At 35.7% G+C, this 13,887-nt stretch overlaps 1 protein-coding gene and 1 long non-coding RNA gene across 6 annotated transcripts in view; one reads left to right on the forward strand and one right to left on the reverse strand.

The window, feature by feature from the left end:
* LOC124160633 overlaps positions 1 to 13,887 on the forward strand; it is a 62,844-nt gene that overhangs the window by 36,267 nt on the left and 12,690 nt on the right. For both annotated transcript variants that reach the window (XR_006865214.1, XR_006865213.1), the window contains one exon: positions 9,568 to 9,684. This is a non-coding gene — a long non-coding RNA (uncharacterized LOC124160633). The remainder of the gene's footprint in view (positions 1 to 9,567; positions 9,685 to 13,887) is intronic.
* The window catches only part of LOC124160631 (regulating synaptic membrane exocytosis protein 2), a 512,636-nt gene that overhangs the window by 30,261 nt on the left and 468,488 nt on the right, over positions 1 to 13,887 (reverse strand). For all 4 annotated transcript variants that reach the window (XM_046536542.1, XM_046536543.1, XM_046536541.1 and 1 more), the window contains exons 8-13: positions 11,520 to 11,740; positions 10,283 to 10,409; positions 9,495 to 9,661; positions 5,926 to 6,118; positions 4,687 to 4,753; positions 3,985 to 4,133 (exon numbers count right to left, since the gene is read on the reverse strand). In XM_046536542.1, coding sequence (XP_046392498.1) covers positions 3,985 to 4,133; positions 4,687 to 4,753; positions 5,926 to 6,118; positions 9,495 to 9,661; positions 10,283 to 10,409; positions 11,520 to 11,740 — 924 coding nt within the window. The remainder of the gene's footprint in view (positions 1 to 3,984; positions 4,134 to 4,686; positions 4,754 to 5,925; positions 6,119 to 9,494; positions 9,662 to 10,282; positions 10,410 to 11,519; positions 11,741 to 13,887) is intronic.

The following is a 13,887-nucleotide window of genomic DNA, read 5'->3' on the forward strand; positions in this document are numbered from 1 at the left end:
TCTGTCTCTCTCTCTTGGTACCCCCCCTCCCCCATCTGCAATTCCACTCGGCTCGCCTGAAGGGCATCTTTCATTATCAAATGAAGCAATATATCCTTGACAAGCGACAACTCAAGCCAAGGCTTCAAAATTGTAAATCAAAGTCAGATACATTAGCTATCTACAATAAACTCACTTCCATAATGGCTCTATGAGATCTGCATGCATTATTGGAAACTGTACCCATTTTATATAATTTCCGATAATACATAAACCTATACTTCATTATTGGCACAGACTTCTTAATTTATCCTGCAGTGTTTTGCCCACACTCTGCAGTTGGTCATTGCAGATGCCAAAAAGGAGGGTATTCCTGATATCACTCACAAATTTCAGTCAATTCTCTTGCATTGCAATCGTTCGGCAAAGGCCTTTAAAAGATTAGAGCAGTTCCAGGAACAAATCGGGTTGCCTTTCAAAAGCTGTGACTGTGAAAAAGCAGGACTGCCCTTCTTGCTAGAACCCTTAATTTAATATGCTCAGCAGGGTTTTTGAGCAACAGATTGCCATCAGAATAATATTAGCCAAAACAGCAGTTCCCTATGGAGTTCTTTTTTATATCCTCAACTTGGAGCCCTACCATGACCATCAATCATGACAAGAGTTTGTCAACTACTAGTCACTTGCATCCATCCCACATACTGACGATCCTCTGGCCTAATAGGCTAGTCAAAAAGATAGGTAGGTTCCCAAATCATGCTATTTTGGTAAGAAAGTATTTGCCCACTCCAGCCACACTAGTGTAGCAAAAGTCAATTTTTAATAGGCAGTAATACTGTAACGTGCAAAAATCAAAACCTGCAGCCTGAACAACTTGAAAAATTGGCATTTCTGCATGAGAATTTGATAGTATCAAGCCTTACATTGATTTATCTTTATTTTAATTGTACAAATGCCTCTACCCTGAGCTCTTCCTTGGAGTTTGGATTCATAGCTGAATTAAACTATCAACAAATTACTGGAAGTTATTTCTTTTCCATTGTCCTATTGGAAATATTAGAGACATTAATTTTCATTAATGTCCTAATTCTGATGCGATTACCTTCAACATTCCTCATCATCTTTACCCTTTTACATCAGGCCTAGTGTTCAGTATAGAAAATATACTAGGGGATTGGAAAAATTAGAATATGTTGGTGCATGCATTATTATATTGCCTGATTCAGAAATTACCGTAGTTCAAACAACTCGTATACTAGGGTGTATGTAGTTTCAAATGGAGTCACTATCAAAAAGTGGCCGGCCTTGGTGGTGGCAGGGTAAAGATCTCCCTTTGCAAACTGAAGGTTGTGGGGTCGAGTTCCATCATGGTAGGTTGCCCCCTTCCATTGGATTGATGTTTATGATCATCCTAAGTTGTTGATTACTAGATTCCTCCGCTATAAATACCTTAAATGCTCTGTTTTTGGGGCGGTGAATAAAAATGAAAGGGCTACTTGCACATCCCTACTTAGTATATGGTTCTACTGATGTAGTGGTACATTGCATTTTAATTATTCGCCAACAGAGCTTGTAGTGATTGCACTACTGGTGCTCTTGATGAAAAAGATTGTCTCAGGCATGACTTGGTGCAATGTCCTATTCACATCGAAAATGAAAATCCAGGGATTTGTAATTCCATATAAATTTATTAAACTGACCTAGATTTCAGTGTAGCATGCCATCGTGACGGTTTCGAACATAATGGTACACGCAGCAGTTATGCACACACCAGCCATAACACATTACCAATTTTTAGGTATGAGTTAGGTGGTAGGGAGTTAAGGCTTTGGAGCTGGAGTCAATGACCATAATGTGAATCGCTGACTTGGGGACAGGGGTGGGGAGATTGCTTCAAGAAGTCTGGAGAAAATCACTTCCTTGAATACAACTTGGGATACCAAGGGTGGTGTGTCAGGATGGGGAGGTGAAGTGAAGGTGGGGGTGGGGGTTAGGCTTGGAGGAAGGTGCAAAGAGGGGAATGCAACGGAAACAGAATTTCATCAACTCTCTTCTCCTTACATTTCACATTCAGTCAGTCAAGAAGGAATTCTGTTTCAATTCAAGTCAAGTCAATGTGACTCCCTTAGATACTCCAAACAAAAAGTCTTGATGCGAGATGGCCCAGGAGTGAGCCCATTATGCCCTAAATGTGTGAAATTCAAAGGCCTGTGGTCTAGCCCAGAGTGAACTCTACCTTTACCAGTACAACCTGACCCTCTAGCCTTCAGAACTCCACACGAATTTATGTGGACGTTCAAAGTCTTGACTGTTCATTTTCAATATGAATAGCAAATTGCACCGAGTCATGCCTGGTACTCTTTAAATTTCAAGGAAACAATTATTGGGGAAGGCAAAGAATGAAATTTATGAAGCAAATTATGTGTATAGGTATTGTATGTAGCTTAAAAATATATATTTTTAAATTATATGAAAATAAGAATTGTATTTAAAGATAGATTACATAAATATTTGGTAATACAAAAGTAGGAAAGACTTGTGAAAAACAGATATTGGAATTGATGACAGTTGATAATGAATTAGTTATTAAAGATAAGTAAAATTTCATGTGCATGCATAATTTTGCTGCAGTAATACAAATGAGTATTCCCCATGATGACCTTCTCAGTTTTAAAAACTCCTTGAGCTCTCTCCTCAATTTTGAATGCTATAATTTCTTCTCCTCCAAAATTTGACCTACATATTTTATTGGAAAGCATGAAGGATTTAGTATTTGACTTCTGATCAAATGGTTTAGTTTGAAATGTTAATGTCCTCCTTACAAACTATAAGCAAAAAGCCCTTGTGCAAGATGGCCCAGGGAAAGGAGTTAGCCTCCATACCCTAATTTTGCAAAATTCAAATGCCTGCAGCCTAGCCCAGAGTGAGTTGTAGCCTAATCAATACAACCTGAACTTCATATTGAAGTATGATTGTGTGTGGAGGTTAATAAGGAAGTAGTTGAAAAATTATAATATGTGACTGTTTTCTTAACTTTAAATTGCTACCGCATTGCTTTTTGCCTTCCCTGCTAAAGATCATACTATGTATATCCCACCTCCCCTGTCGACTGTATGTATCATTTCCTCATTAAAGTTGGCTTACCTACCCTCATTAAGTTCCTGACATTCGATTTCAGGGTTTGGCCGACATTATTTTCCCAATGATATTTTTCTTTGTTTTAGTCCTCACCAGTTAATATTGCTGCCTCATAGAGGTGGCATAACCAGAGTTGATTATTATTCCTTCCATTAATCTCACTCAAAATGTTTTTTAAAAGTAGTAACCTCACTTATCATATGAAATTAATGTTGTGATGCTTATTATAAAGGACACTATACTGGTGAAAGTAAGTTTACATATTTGGTGTTATTAGAAAGGACCAAATGATTTTGGCCCAGCAGTTAGTGTTGATTCCAAACCCATTGAGCTGAGGTCAAGTGGTGGTGGTGGTTGTGGATGATCTGAGGAGCCTGGTCCATATTTGAGTGTTATATGAAGGATACTTAGAGTACAGAACTCCATATATTGTATGGGATATTAAGCCATTGTGGTCCCCTTGGTTAAGAGGAGGCGAATGGCAATGCTTAGTCCCTCTTTATTCTTCCTAACCTAAGCTTAACCAAGGTGCAAGTTTCGGTAGTTTCCTTCAAATGCCAATACCTAAGTCATAATAGGTCCAATGTGGGAACATACTAGCCCAATGGGCGGGATGCTTAGCAGCTGACTGAAGGTTCTAGAGTTCAAAGCCCACATGCACCTCAAAGTACAAGGTGGCCTAGGAAAAGCAACTTGGAGCAACCCTGAATGTGTGAAAATTCAAATGGCTAGTTAGGGGTGAGCTCTACCTTCACCCTTCCAAACCAAACATCATATTAAACCTCTAAATGAAAGAATAGACCCTAATTTTCATAGCTGAAGGATTTTAAGAGAAAAAAGTTGTGAACAAAATAGAAATTGACTTACCTGGTGGTACTGTTGATTTCGAGTGCTCACATGAAGACGCTCTCCGCTGTCACTTAACGCCCCACCATAATGGTGATGGTAATGATGCCTACTATTTCCGTTTCCTTCTCTAATATCTCTCTCACTTAATAATGATGGGGCATCCCATCCTATGGAATAAAGAAGGATATACATTAAGTATGATGGCCACTGAACTAGTTTCATTGCTGCTATTGGGCAACCACTTAGCATTTATAAGAAACATTAGTCTGTGATACTTCTAAAATATTTCATAGTCAAATATAAGAGTAGACTGTTGAAACTAGAAACTTAGAGAGTAGAATATTGCATACTTTTAGGAAAAAATGGGTTGATCTTGTAATCAGAATTGATGCTACTGTCCAAATTTATTTAAGCATATGTGTATTTATCACAGTCTGCAAAACACCATTTAACTTCCAAATTTTAGCTGTTTTCAACTAATTTTAATCAGCTTCATTTCTCTGATTTTCTCTGTGGGTTGGCAAAATTTTACAAAATATTTCTCCACCCACTTCATGATTTTAAATTGAATTGATATTTTGCAAACAGACTCATATTCGATGACAGTGCAATAATATCATATAATTTATAAGAACTAGAAAAAATTATTTTTCCTTAATTTTAGAGATATTATTGAAACACATATGTTCATGGGTACTAAGCGACTGAAGAAAGAGATACCTGTGCTACGATGACTTGGAAGCTGCTTCATTCTTTGTTTGATATGCCTAGCTCTTTCTTCAAGGTCCTGAAAATAGAAAGAAATGGATACTTGGTCATTTATGCATGTGATACTTAAATGCTACCAGTAGGTACATAATCATTTAATTTTTGGATAAAATTTCTAGAAAGTCTGATCATGACAAATTTTCTATTGTTATAGCTTACATTTAATGTATTTATTTGTATAATGCACTCGTTTTAAGGTAATTAGAACATTTTCCCAGGGCCTATACATTTTCACTTCATTTCACTCACTTTAATCCATATTATTGAAATATATTTTCGTTCGTTTGAGCCATGTAACTAGTAAATTGGAACCATTTGGCCATTTTTAAATGATCTAAATATGAGCCTCAATGTAGCATTTTTAATTTGATGGCAATATATTCAAATGATTTCTCTAATGAAGTAATGAATTATTTTTGCTAAAAGACTACAAAATGTTGCCAATCAATAATGGAAAATAATAAATTGAAAATAAATATTTGTGATAAATAGTGATCATGAAATAAAAGAGTAGAATGTCTTAGAGCATGAAATAAAAACCTGTCATTTTCCTATGAATTTTCTAGTAAATGTGTTCCCTAATGATAATGGATTGCTATTTTATAGCAACATGAAAATTGTTTGTTAGATGAGTGGATATTGAATGATACAAATATGAGTGGCAAAAGGAAAAAAATCCTGTCAGCTGAGCTGAAAATGACACATTTTTGAAAAATGTGGCACAACAATGAATAAAAAACTTTGGGGTTTTGTCAAATTATAAGTTGAATTTTTTCCATGGAGTTTTTTAAATTTACTAAGCTAAAAACCTCAGGCTTTTCATAAATATGTTACCAGAAAATTAAAAATTGCTATAAAAATCCTTGTAAAGGAGTGAGTGAATAGCACATAATATCTCTGATTCAAGTCATAATGATAATCATTATAAAATGAAAAAGTATAAAGAAAGTTTATTGTATCTGTAATGTGCTATTTTTATGGAGTATGAGCAACAATTTTTAAATTAAAGAGCTTAATTTTGGAATGCCAAGACCGTAAGTGAAAATTCCTAAAGTGAGAGTTTTTTTTCATGGATTCAAGAGGCAGTTATTGTAGAAATATGCAAATTATTTGTCATTAGACTATAAAATCTAAATTACAATGTTTTTTACAACATTTTATAGAATATAGAGAGCAAAATTATGTACTCACATAGAGGAAGGATACTGCTCGACCACCGGAAGCCATTTGTGCTGCAGATCTAGAATCTCTTGAGCCTCTTTGCAGCCTATGGGGTATTTGTGGTAATTGGCGCTTCTTGGGAGAACCGGTTGGTGTGGCAGTAGCTGAATGCGAAGAATACCTGGGGATTGGGTAACCTCCTGTTCCAGTGGGACTGTGCATTCTGAAATAGGCATATTTTTAAAGTTCAATAACAGTTCAGGAAAACCACTCAAGTGCATTACATAGATCAGTGTTTCCCAACCAGTGGGTCGCGGGTAGAATTTAAGTGGGTCGCGGCGTGGCTCTTGAAAATGTGCCAAATTTAACTGATTCACCTGATAATTTTAATTTTATGTATGTGTCATTTTTATTATTTTTTTACCAAAAAATCTTGGTGCAATGCTTGCCTATTACATTGAAACGAAAACAATAGCGTAACAGTGCTTGTGCATGATCTGGCAACACATACATAGGTATTTGTATGTGTGTGTGTAATCATGGGTGGGATAGGGGTGGGTCGCGAAAATGGAAAAAATTAAAAGGTGGGTCGCTAGACATAAAGGGTTGGAAACCACTGACATAGATGATTACATTATGAAGGCATGAATAATAGGAAGGGTGGAAGGGAGGCTAGAACAACACATTTTTTTTATATATGTACATTTAAAAATTCTGGGGCAGTTAATTCAATATAACTCTGAAAGTTGGCTATAGGATAAAGTGGATGGAGTGGAAGCTACATATTCAAAGCAGAAAAATATGAAGGCATTACTGAATGACATATGCTTAGATTTTGAATATGGTGATGCTTTGATTAGTGGGTGACAGAAGTTGTACAAATGGTTGATTTATTTATTATAAATTAGGATATTTGATTTTCGACAGGGTGTTATGGACAAGAAATTAGAGGAAAATGTGAAATAGAATAGGTAGGAATTGTGGAATAACTAAGGGAATAGTGGAATACCTAATGAGTTCAGGTACTCCAGGAAATGTAGTGTTTTATCATGCACACAGCATACTCATATCACAGACAAAGACATTGACGTAATCTCTATTAAATACCTTGAATTACATGGGTACAACAAAAAACTATGTCTATGACAAATATGATACTGATGATGATTTGCTTTGCCAAGTAAACAACATTTTTTTCCAATATTCATGGGAACAATATGTTTTAATATGAAGAAGATGATTACAGAAAACATTTATTCATTTTCTTAAGGTGAAAATCTGTGAATAATTTAGGTCAGAACATGGTGGTACATATTTGTAAATCTTAGCAGTTTTGCACTGCCCACAGTTTCATTACATAGAGACAGAGTACATATGTTTCAACAATAATGTGTCACTATCAGGTCTGCCTATCATAGAATTGTAGCCAGTACAGACCTACCATGTTCTACTCATTGAGTGTATTGCTGTTCCACCAAATCTCTCCAGACATAAATGAATGACTTTTGTTTTGGGATGAATACCAAAATTCCTCTGTGTGATGCTTCCATTTGGATAAAAAAGGAAAGTATATTTTTTGTCTCTAGATTAATCCTTCATTAGATTTACAAATATTTGACTATTATAACCTTGATGATCTTCCGTTGAAATAATTAGTCAATTATAATAATTTGACATTGCTGGCAAATAAATTGATCTCCTGCCAGCATGGAGGTATGCAGCACACATATCTCCTGGTCTGACATGCGCTATTGCCTGAAATAACTCGGAGAAACTGATAAAGTATCGCATGAAAATTATTATCATCTTGGTGTAAGCCGTTCTGATGATGGTGTGCTCTTATTTTAGACACTTTTCATAGCGATTTTTCTCCATCCCGATAGAGGAGTTAGTATCCTGTTGATGCTGCCACCCACTTATCAAAAACCTACGATAACAAACGTCTTCCACAATTTTTAGCCTATAATGATATTTTTATAATGAAACTAATATTTTAAGGAAGCTAACTTTCACGTTTTGCTGTGATATTAAACAGGGAAGAAAATATTCATTGTTATTTTGTTACTGTGAGGATCCACGCTGACTTGCATTTCCACGCTTGGAAGCTCTAGAACAAGCTGACACTTAACACTTTTCTTGGGTCCCATCCCCTGTATCCAGTGACACTGAGCTGGGAACTGCAAGTTTGCAGCAATGTGAGTGGGGGATAAGTCTTTAGGCAATAGGGCTAGAGACAATGGGCAGTATAGCTTAGAGACTGGTATCTTTTGCATGAATACCCGTTGAATAAATGGGCAATGTGAAAAGGAGATAAATGTGAAAAGGAGATAAATGTGAACTATTCCTTAACTTTCTTCAGCTCACCAGCGAACCACTCATAGTGACTATGATTAATAATCATTGATGTCTCCAGTGATTATTTTATTTATAGTATCCTGCAGGCCCTTCCACCCACATTTCACTGTACTTTTTCTAAGGAATGAAACCACAACTAAAAGTGGAAGCCTTTATATTTTAGTAAATTATGTTTAATTAGAAATTAATATACTGCCTACTAGTCCTTCATAGGCTATATGGTAGAAAGGATTTTGAGAAAAGTAATCGTCATTTCCGTTTGGAACTACTATCCTGCCGATGCTGCAACCCAAAATACACCCAAATGTACGAAAGGTTTTATATGAATTGATATTCGCTGAATGTTATTGCCAGTCGCATTTAATGATTCTTTTAGTGTGTTAATGGATGTGATTTTTCTTTTTTGTGAGGATAAAGTAAGTTCCTGTCCTATTTTGAAACGACTCGGTTGGTTCTTCGGTCATATCCTCCCTCATCCACTGCTATATTAGCTATAGGAGTTGTGCGAAAAATCCACAGAGAAAAAGGGCAATTCCATTTGTGACGGAATTACCGTTAGAGAAAATTATGCAATACGATATTTCGATTGAATTGTAAAATATAAAAAAATTGTTAAAATTTTAACTGTGCATGATCAAAAAACATTTATGAAGGTAATTTAATGTACAGAAACAAAATTAATTACCGAAATACCTTCTAAATAAGCCCATAATTAACATGTGACGGAATTACTGCCAGGTCACCGTCTTAAGTGTAATGATTTTAAACATCTTCAAAACTCTATGAATCGAAGTATAGTTTGAAAACTTTTAGCAAGGCTCTGAATAATATTTCAAACATTAATTTCTTGAAATTCAATCAATTAGCTGTTGCTTTATAAAGATAAAATATTTCCAGCATAAATTTCAAATTGTGAGAAAAAGTTGGCATTTTCATGGAAATGCTCAAAAATCATTCACCTTGGCCGGTAATCGAACTCGGATCTCCCGGTTTCCGGGTTCGAATCCCAGCCAAGGCGAATGATTTTTTCTCCGTGGACTTTTCGCACAATTTGTGCATTGTGGGCGACTCCCGTAAAGTTATCACCGTGGCTAGTCCCGGTATGCTTAAAACCCACTATATGAGTTGTTATGGTGGTGAATTCAAACAATATCAATGGAGGCACTTATTACTTTGTGATATCATACAATAAAATGCATGGTGACAAGTGTACAAAGTGTGAAAATTTGTTCCATTTTACTCACCTGCCCTCTGGTGGAGATAAACTCCTATGGCTATGGTCTGATATTCTTCGTGGGCTTTTTGATCTACTTCTAGAGTGAAGGCTAGGAGAGTCAGTCGGAGCTGCAGAATGTGACCTCTGCCTACTACCTCCCGTGGACATTTCCATGGAAACTGTGCTATGATCCCCCTGCATCAAACAGAAACAAAAAGGTACTTGATATTAGTTTGCATTCATTATTGAACTTAATATTAAATCTATGAGGTACAATACATTCATCAGAATAACAATAACAGAAATGAGAGTTCATGAATTTTATGTATCAACATAAAGGTATGCTGATAGTTCATTTTGTACCTTTTTGCATACCAAATCAAAATATTTGTGCCTATGGTTTTTTTTTTGCATGAAGAATGCTAGTTTCTTGGTAGAACATAGAATTGTTTGCACCATTTTGAGCTATAAAGGAGGTTGGGCAAGGAAGGATAACAGAGGAACATATAAAGGATAGGGTGAAAAGTATGTTTAATCAGATCATTCATGACAGGAACATATTTCTGTCCATAGATGCTTTTTCTGACCAGTCGGATACAACAATTTAATGTTATCCATATTTAGTTCCATTGGGAAACAAAATTCAAATTAATGCAAATAACATTGGAGTCACCACATTACATATTGAAATACCCAACTTAGAACAATAAAATTTGGGCATGATAAGTGTACAAGGTCTATGTTCATAGTATTTGAAGGTTGATGTGAAACACTATCCAAATTTACTATTCATTTATAAAACATAGATTTTCTTACCCTGTAACCGGGAGCTTGATAACTAATAAGTTTATCCCTAGACATCATTCCAGATCTTTTTCTGCCTTGTGGAGACATGTCCCTTCTTGATCTTCTTGGTTCTGAAATCTCCATATCTGGAGGTGGACTGCAGAGAGAAAAAATACATAGGTCATGAATATTTTATAGGTATCATAAATCATTAGTTATGATGTACTAAATTGGAATTAATTCAAATAATAGATCACTGCATTTACCAAGGAAACAATATTCTTTTTATTTTAAATTTCTCAATAAATAAAGTCATGATGCATTAAGCAGGCTCTCCAATATTGCGAATATTTTTTCTTATCATTTATGCAAGTATGGTATTGCCTAAAAAATGAGAGCATGATACAATTGCCAGTGTCAAGCTTAAATTGATCAAATACATTTTATGCCATCATACTATCTGAGTACTGAATAAATTTGAAGCTGACATTTCTATTAGTTCAGCATTTGATTTATTCATGGATAAAAATTTTCAGAATTAAATAATAAAAATTATGAACATAGGCTAGTTTAATCCATTTTCATCAAATGCCATGCGATGCTTTGATTGGATGTATGGTCAAACTCTGGGATAAAAATCTCTGAATAATCACCTCGTATTCATCACAATAATTATACTTCTGTAGCACACAAAACATAGTTTCAATGGAAATTTATTGCTGAAACTTAGCATCATTCATAAAATGTCTGATAATTGATTTCTTATTTCCAATGAGGGTGATTTATTTGGTATTGCTTTTTTGAAAACATATAAGTAGGAATCCATGACATTTTTTAGGAACTGATGCATTGAATATTCCTCTGGAAATTTCCATATTTTTAGCAATAGCCCTGTTTCTCCCTCAGAAATGAGGATTCAGGAATCTTGATTGAATACAAATGAACCTTGATCCCTTATTTTAAAGGGAAAATATTTTTAATACTTCATTGTTATCTATTTTTAATGTTTAGACTTAGCATCTAGTGGTAATAAACTCCAGTTTCTGTAAACAAAATTCTACTTGTGTACTTGCTACTAGATGCATAATACAATTGGTTTCATGTTAGTATCCTAGAAGATACGCAACTTTTTTACGCCTTGTGTTTAGGCCACTCAGTTTAGGAACACAGTTGCGTATCAGCATTACACTATGTTGTAGGATAAATATTAATCTGCATAGTATTGTATTGAAAAAAAATAACAGAAGTATCAAAAATAATATCATACCTTGAAGAACTCCCAACACTAGATATTGAAGCACCATCAACTCTACGATCCCTGAGTCCTGCCATGGCATCATCTAAATCACATTCAGATGTTGTGTCGGAATCAGAGAGGCGGGAAGTTGTGCTAGGAGGGGAAAGATGGTCAGTTGGTGTAACTCCACCTCCGACCATGTCTCCCCCATCCATACAGCCCCCTGTTTCCATTAATAACACATTCCGTTTCTGAAATGGAAACCACAGATTATATGAAATATTGAAGGTGAGAAGAGAGCTGGTAGAATGCCTTTCTGAGGTCAAAATGGAATTCTACCCCATTCAATTGAATATTTTGTGGCACATTTAATACTTAATCAACATCCCTAAGGAAAAAGTTGAGGCTCTTAGTTTATTTTCTGTCCTCTTGTTCACTTTTACATATTAATTCATCTATAAGAAATCTCCTCCAAAAACCTTAAGAGAAGGTTGTGCTTTTTATTACAGTATTATGATCATGAAAATATTATTGACTAGTTTACTGAGGTACAATAAAGAAATATCACCATTTGCATAACAATATCAAAGAAATTCTGATCATCTGATTACTCTAATTTAAAGAGAATAATCATTTCTTGTTATTTTCTATTCGTCATTTTCTTCTACTCGGAACGCATCTGGTTCCTCTGAGACTATTTGAATCTGATAATTTTCATTATCCCCTGCTATTTTATTATCTATTACCTATTCTTATCTGCTATCCAATGACATGATACATACACTACAATAAGGCCATGGTATTTTTAAAATTTGTACCATCAAACTGTGTAGCCATTATCGCAAGAAGCTCAGCAAATTCTCCTCACTATCAATTAAGGCTGTCAACCTTCAGGCTATCATCATCATACTATATATAATAAATAATCTCTCCCCTTATTTTTGTTCCCTCCCATTCTATTGTGAATGACCACATTTACTTCTTCTATGATATTATTACATACTATTAGGTGGGAAACTAAGTTATTGCTGTTTTTTTAAATGAAAATACAACTTAATTATGAAAAAAACAAAAAGTTATGAATAATTGAATCATTTAAAGTATTATTCATCACTAGCTAAAACTTTTGCCTATCATTGAGGCAGAGCTCTAATATTGTAACAGCAAAAGTGTTCATCATTTGAGGCTGTTCACGAATCAAACCATTTTTTGATTTCTCCATTATAGCACAACTGCTGATCGGCCATACCATATGCCATAGACCATAGGCGGATCCAGGGGGGGGGGGGGGGCACGGGGGCACGTGCCCCCCCCAGACCCTCAAAAATATGCAAGATTTTTAATACGGTCCCATTATGATTGCGTTCGTTTTGTATTACGAGGTATCGTTGTGCCCCACCCAGAACAAAATCCTGGATCCGCCCCTGCCATAGACCAAAACCTGTTATAATTGGTCTGCGCAATATCTGAGGAATATAGCAGGTGGGTAATGAATTCCTATTTGTGTCTTTACAGGTAGGTTTTTATGTGTTTGGCAGCATGAAGGCGAGCGTTGTCGTGCTGTAAAATTATTTTGTTGAATAATAAGTTGGACGTTGACAGCAGCGGAGAAGTCAAGAGTGGAAGCATTTGAAATGTGGTGCTACCAAAGAATGATGAAGATAAAATGGATTGACCGTGTGAGAAATCCAGGAAGTGCTAAGGAGAATGGGAGAAAAGAGAAGTCTCCTAAAAACCTTATGCAGAAGAAGGGACAACTTAGTTGGCCACATTTTGAGGCACGATGGTCTGATGAAGACAATCGTTGAAGGACAAGTGGAAGGGAAAAAGGGCAAGGGACGACCCCAAATGAGTTATATAGGACAGGTTATAAAGGATGTAAAAGAGAATAAATATGTAGCCATGAAGAGATTAGCGGATAGGAGAGAGGAATGGAGAGCTGCGTCAAACCAATCTTAGGATTGTTGACTAATGATGATGAATAATAAGTAACTCAAGTTCCTTGCTATTACATAAAACGGCTTAGTGGTTGATTCCTAATGCGCAAGCAAGCTCTTCTTGAGATTGACATTGATCATCATCTAGCAATGCCTCCAATTCAGTGTCTTTGAAGGTTTTTGATCCTCCTTCACATGAACGGGCGTCAACATTGAAATGACCATCTTTGAAGCAACGGAACCAATCATGGAACATTGTTTACACTTTGATCAGCGTCTTCGTAAACTTATAGGAGCTCTAGGTGCGCTTCAGTCACTATTTTCTTCGAGTAAGAGTAGAAAAATAAACCCTTTCCGCAAATGACGGTTGCTTGGCACCAACTCAGACATTTTCCCCCAACAATTAAGGTATGACTTCATAAAAAACTGACCATTGTCGTATTGCAGTTTGTTTGCCAATT

The sequence above is a fragment of the Ischnura elegans genome, chromosome 6, assembly GCF_921293095.1.
Source record: "Ischnura elegans chromosome 6, ioIscEleg1.1, whole genome shotgun sequence".
Classification (NCBI taxonomy): Eukaryota; Metazoa; Arthropoda; class Insecta; order Odonata; family Coenagrionidae; genus Ischnura; species Ischnura elegans.